Raw genomic sequence first — 5189 nt, forward strand, 5'->3', positions numbered from 1 at the left:
TTACTTGTCAAAAGCTATCAACCTATAATATAGAAAAAACACAAAAAACCCTATTAATAATGAATAGAAAAATAAAAAAAGTTATTCCCTTCAAATAAAAAATTTATAGAACTTTAATAATACTGAATAAAAAAATAAAAAATAAATAAAACTAGAAAGATTGATTTGATTTGATCAAATTTTAATACATTTTCTCAACCAAGAAATCAATTGCCTCACTTTATTTTGGTTAATGAAAAAGAGGTTATAGTAACTAATATTTTCCATAGTGTCTTCATTATATTTTAAGACTTCTAAATTTGATATTTTTTCTTCAATCATCGAAACCGAAACTTGATATTTTACCAATTTTGTGGCCATGCAACACTACCGAAATATTGAAATATTGATTTTTTTTTTCAAATCTTATATAAATTTGTGGGAGTTGAAATATTGAAGAATTCACTTGATTGTATTAATTAAAATAGTTTTTATAAATGAAATAGTAACATCTTTCACGGGCTGAAGTTGTGGTTAACAGTACCCCAAAAAAAAAAAACAGCACGAAAGTAAAAAATAAAAAAAATAAAAAAAATCTGAAGACTACACAGACGGGAATTATAGGAGGATATCAATTTCGATCCCAGTGGATGTCCCTTTATACTACTGTACGTATGGCTCTCAAAGCCATGGTCTCTCTGTCCATATCCACCACTCGAACCACAGCCAGCTCAATTCCCATAGCCGACACCACCAAATTTATTTTCCATTTTTTTTCCTCACTAAACTAAATAACTATCAATATTACCCACTTTATTATAGAATAAAAAAGAAAAGAACAACAAAAGTAACGTCACTAGCTACTGTTATTTTTTCTGACACTTTTCCACCCAAGCCCCAACGAGGCCTATATAAGCCGGAACCACATGCAACCTCAATTTCGCAGAAGGATCATCTAGATAGGAAAAAGAAAAAGAAAAAATCTCTCTTTCTTTTTATTTCCTTTTCTTTCTTTCTTTTTAGGCGCTTCTAATGGCGGCTTCCGTCGACAACCGCCAATTCCACCTCGAGCCCAATCTAAACGGGGTGGTTCGTTCCTTCAAATCCGTCCCAACCCACCAGCCCAACTCTCCGGTTAGAACCTTCAACTTCTCGAACCAGGACTTCACTCGCTCCGACCAGAAACCAGTCCCAACATTGGAGGAAGAAGATTGTTCAAGTGACGATGAAGCTGATTATAAGGATCTGATCCGCAAAACCAACAGTGAATTAGAGCCGTCGGTTATTGACCCACGAGATGAAGGAACTGCTGACAACTGGATCGAACGCAACCCTTCCATGGTCCGTCTTACAGGGAAACATCCCTTTAACTCTGAACCGCCATTGGCTCGTCTCATGCACCACGGGTTCATTACACCGGTCCCCCTTCACTATGTTCGTAACCATGGTCCTGTCCCAAAGGCCACATGGCAAGACTGGACAGTTGAGGTTCGCGGTCTGGTTAAAAGGCCAGCCCGTTTCACCATGGATAAGCTAGTCAATGAATTCCCAGCCCGTGAACTACCTGTTACTCTAGTTTGCGCAGGTAACAGACGCAAAGAGCAAAACATGGTAAAACAGACAATTGGCTTCAACTGGGGTTCTGCCGGGGTGTCTACTTCAGTGTGGCGTGGTGTACCATTGCATTTGCTGCTCAAGAAGTGTGGGATCTATAGCCGTAAAAAAGGGGCCCTCAATGTTTGTTTTGAAGGTGCTGAGGATCTGCCAGGTGGCGGTGGGTCCAAGTACGGGACCAGTATCAAGCAAGAGTTCGCTATGGATCCATCTCGAGATATTATTTTAGCCTATATGCAAAACGGTGAGCCTTTGGCCCCGGACCATGGGTTTCCGGTGAGGATGATCATACCAGGTTTTATTGGAGGGCGTATGGTGAAATGGTTAAAGAGAATAATTGTTACCAGTGTAGAGTCAGATAATTATTACCACTACAAGGACAACAGAGTACTGCCCTCTCATGTAGATGCAGAGCTAGCCAATGCCGAAGGTACTATATATACTAGACTACTCTATTCCATATAAATAGCATATATATCATAGTATTAATTTTTATTTGATATATATATATATCTGTGCGTGTGTGTGTGTGTCAAGGATCTTCCCTTTTTTTTCCCCTTCATATTTTCATGGTACCTCGTCAAAATTGAGGAATGTAAATAAAGTAAATGCTAATGTATATTTGTTGTTTTATAATTTGTAGCCTGGTGGTACAAGCCAGAGTATATCATCAATGAGCTGAATATAAACTCGGTGATAACGACGCCGTGTCATGAAGAGATACTGCCGATTAACTCATGGACAACTCAGACCCCGTACACGCTGAGGGGTTACGCATATTCTGGTGATTTGTTTTTCATTTCTTTTAAAAAGATATAGATATATCAAATCGGATGAATCTCCTCTTTTAGGTAGAGCCCTCTTGAGCTGAAAGTAATCTTTCGTCTTACGTGCTTTTTTCTGTCTCTGTTAAAATGAAGGTGGTGGGAAAAAAGTGACGCGCGTAGAGGTGACTCTGGATGGTGGAGAAACGTGGCAAGTCTGCAGCTTGGACCATGAAGAGAAGCCCAACAAGTACGGCAAATACTGGTGTTGGTGCTTCTGGTCCCTGGAGGTGGAGGTGCTAGAGCTCCTCGGAGCCAAAGAGATTGCCGTCCGGGCCTGGGACGAAACCCTTAATACCCAGCCGGAGAAGCTCAATTGGAATATCATGGTATGTATGCATGTCCTTTTATCAAAATCGTCAACTTTTAACCAATGTTTTAATTTACAGCTTGAATTTCCTGCCCAAGTGACCTGAATATATCTCTGATCGGTGCCTTTAGCTTCGGAGTCTAATTCTATACAGCCTACAAGCCGGCAACTCTACAAATTATGTGTGCTCTTAAGACCCACATGTCACTTTCATTATATAGGACTAGGACATGTTCAAATATAGCAACCCACCCACCAACTTCATCTTTATTTAGGCTGAATAGTCAACGTGATTTATTTTTTTAACTTTCTTTTTTTATAAAAAAATACTCATTGGCTAACCTAAACAAGGTAAGGTTTAATTTTTTATTCTCACATTTAAAAGAGTAATTAATTAATTTCTCATATGAAATTGAATATATATTAATGCCCTATATTTTACCTGCTTTAGTGCTAATGTGAAAAATAAAATTTACACTCCCTGAAAATTTTGAGGTGTAATTGAAAACCAGTATTGACCATGAAAAACTCTGCACCGTATATAAATCTCTTTTTAAATTATAGTTTCTCGTAGTGTTTTTAGACTATATATATATATATACACAATTTTAGTCAGTTGCCTAATTTGTTTTTAAATATGGTACCATCATGAACAGGGAATGATGAACAACTGCTGGTTCCGGGTAAAAACAAATGTCTGCAAACGTCACAAGGGTGAGATAGGGATTGTTTTTGAGCACCCCACCGTGCCAGGCAACCAGTCCGGTGGGTGGATGGCCAAGCAAAGGCACCTAGAGAAATCATTGGAGAATATCCAAGCTCTGAAGAAAAGTGTTTCAACCCCCTTCATGAACACTTCTTCAAAAACTTTTTCAATGGCTGAAGTCAAGAAACATAATTCGGCGGATTCGGCATGGATAATTGTTCATGGTCACGTCTATGATTGCACTCGCTTCCTTAAAGACCATCCCGGTGGCACTGACAGCATTTTAATCAATGCCGGTACTGATTGCACTGAAGAATTTGATGCTATACACTCTGATAAAGCCAAGAAAATGCTTGAGGATCATCGGATCGGAGAGTTGGTTAATTCATCAGCATACACATCTGATTCAAACGCTTCCTCTCCTAATAACTCAGTACATTTGGCTCCTATCAAAGAAATTGCCTCAATAAGAAATGTTGCTCTTGTTCCACGTGAAAAAATCCCATGCAAGCTTATTAAAAAGGAAATTCTCTCTCATGATGTGCGTCTCTTTCGATTTGCATTGCCATCAGAGGATCAGGTGCTGGGATTGCCGGTGGGGAAGCACATATTCTTATGTGCTACTGTTAATGACAAGTTGTGCATGCGAGCTTATACGCCAACTAGCACCGTCGACGTGGTGGGGTACTTTGATCTTGTGATCAAGGTTTATTTCAAAGGCGTGCATCCAAAGTTCCCTAATGGAGGGCAAATGTCACAGTACCTTAACTCACTATCACTGGGGTCTGTGATAGACGTGAAGGGTCCGTTGGGTCACATTGAATATGTTGGTCGTGGTAAGTTTTTGGTCCATGACAAGCCCAAGTTTGCCAAGAAACTGACTATGCTGGCTGGTGGGACAGGAATCACACCAATCTATCAACTGATTCAAGCCATTTTAAAAGATCCAGAAGACGATACCGAAATGTATTTGGTCTATGCGAACCGCACTGAGGACGATATTTTGTTGAGGGACGAACTTGATTCTTGGGCTAAGGAACATGAGAGATTAAAGGTGTGGCATGTCATTCAAGAATCTATTAAGGAAGGCTGGCAATACAGTGTTGGGTTCATTACCGAGAGTATCCTGCGAGAGCATGTGCCAGAAGGATCAGATGATACTCTGGCTTTGGCTTGTGGTCCTCCACCAATGATTCAATTTGCCGTGCAGCCAAACTTGGAGAAGATGAACTATGACATCAAGGATTCCTTGCTAGTTTTTTAGATGAGAGAGGAGCGGATCTATTTAAAATAATATGAGGTTGTACATATGTTAGCTTGATCGATCGATGCATGTGTTACTCCATTCGTTTCTTTGAAAAGAACAGGAAAAAGAGAGGCTGTTTCCCATATGTATTATTATCAAGTTGGAGCAACAGTTGCTTAATGTAGACTACTTCGTAGAATAAATGAAAGGTTTTTCCAAATATTTATCTTCTCTAATTTTTGTATCCATGGTTTTTATTGATAATTAATATGGGAATATTATACATTAGCGTGTACGTGACTGTAACACAGTACACGCGCGCGCGCGCGAATTCAAGTACGTGTATATCAACGCAAGATCATTTTCCTAGCCATGTCACATTGATAGTCTGAGATGTACATATCAATGGTCAGAAATCTATTAAGCAATTTTTTTTTAATGATAATCGTTAAGTTATTAAGCAAATATTATTGGTGAATTTTCCCCCCTTCAAAATTTAAAGTTATATAT

At 39.0% G+C, this 5189-nt stretch overlaps 1 protein-coding gene across 1 annotated transcript; it reads left to right on the forward strand.

Annotated features, from left to right (window-relative positions):
- The first annotated feature begins 909 nt into the window (after positions 1–909).
- Positions 910–4899, forward strand: LOC133693426 (nitrate reductase [NADH]-like). Its single transcript, XM_062114640.1, has 4 exons — positions 910–2023; positions 2237–2377; positions 2514–2746; positions 3384–4899. Exons 1-4 carry the CDS (start codon positions 1012–1014, stop codon positions 4695–4697), a joined length of 2700 nt encoding a protein of 899 aa, XP_061970624.1. The 5' UTR covers positions 910–1011; the 3' UTR covers positions 4698–4899.
- Positions 4900–5189: the final 290 nt, after the last annotated feature.

This window comes from Populus nigra, chromosome 5 (genome assembly GCF_951802175.1).
Source record: "Populus nigra chromosome 5, ddPopNigr1.1, whole genome shotgun sequence".
NCBI classification, from domain to species: Eukaryota; Viridiplantae; Streptophyta; class Magnoliopsida; order Malpighiales; family Salicaceae; genus Populus; species Populus nigra.

Coding starts and splice junctions, on each gene's coding strand:
- LOC133693426 (XM_062114640.1), top strand. CDS start 1,012: ATGGCGGCTTCCGTCGACAACCGCCAATTCCACCTCGAGCCCAATCTA. Junction 2,024..2,236: donor AGAGCTAGCCAATGCCGAAG/GTACTATATATA, acceptor TATAATTTGTAG/CCTGGTGGTACAAGCCAGAG. Junction 2,747..3,383: donor AGCTCAATTGGAATATCATG/GTATGTATGCAT, acceptor CATCATGAACAG/GGAATGATGAACAACTGCTG.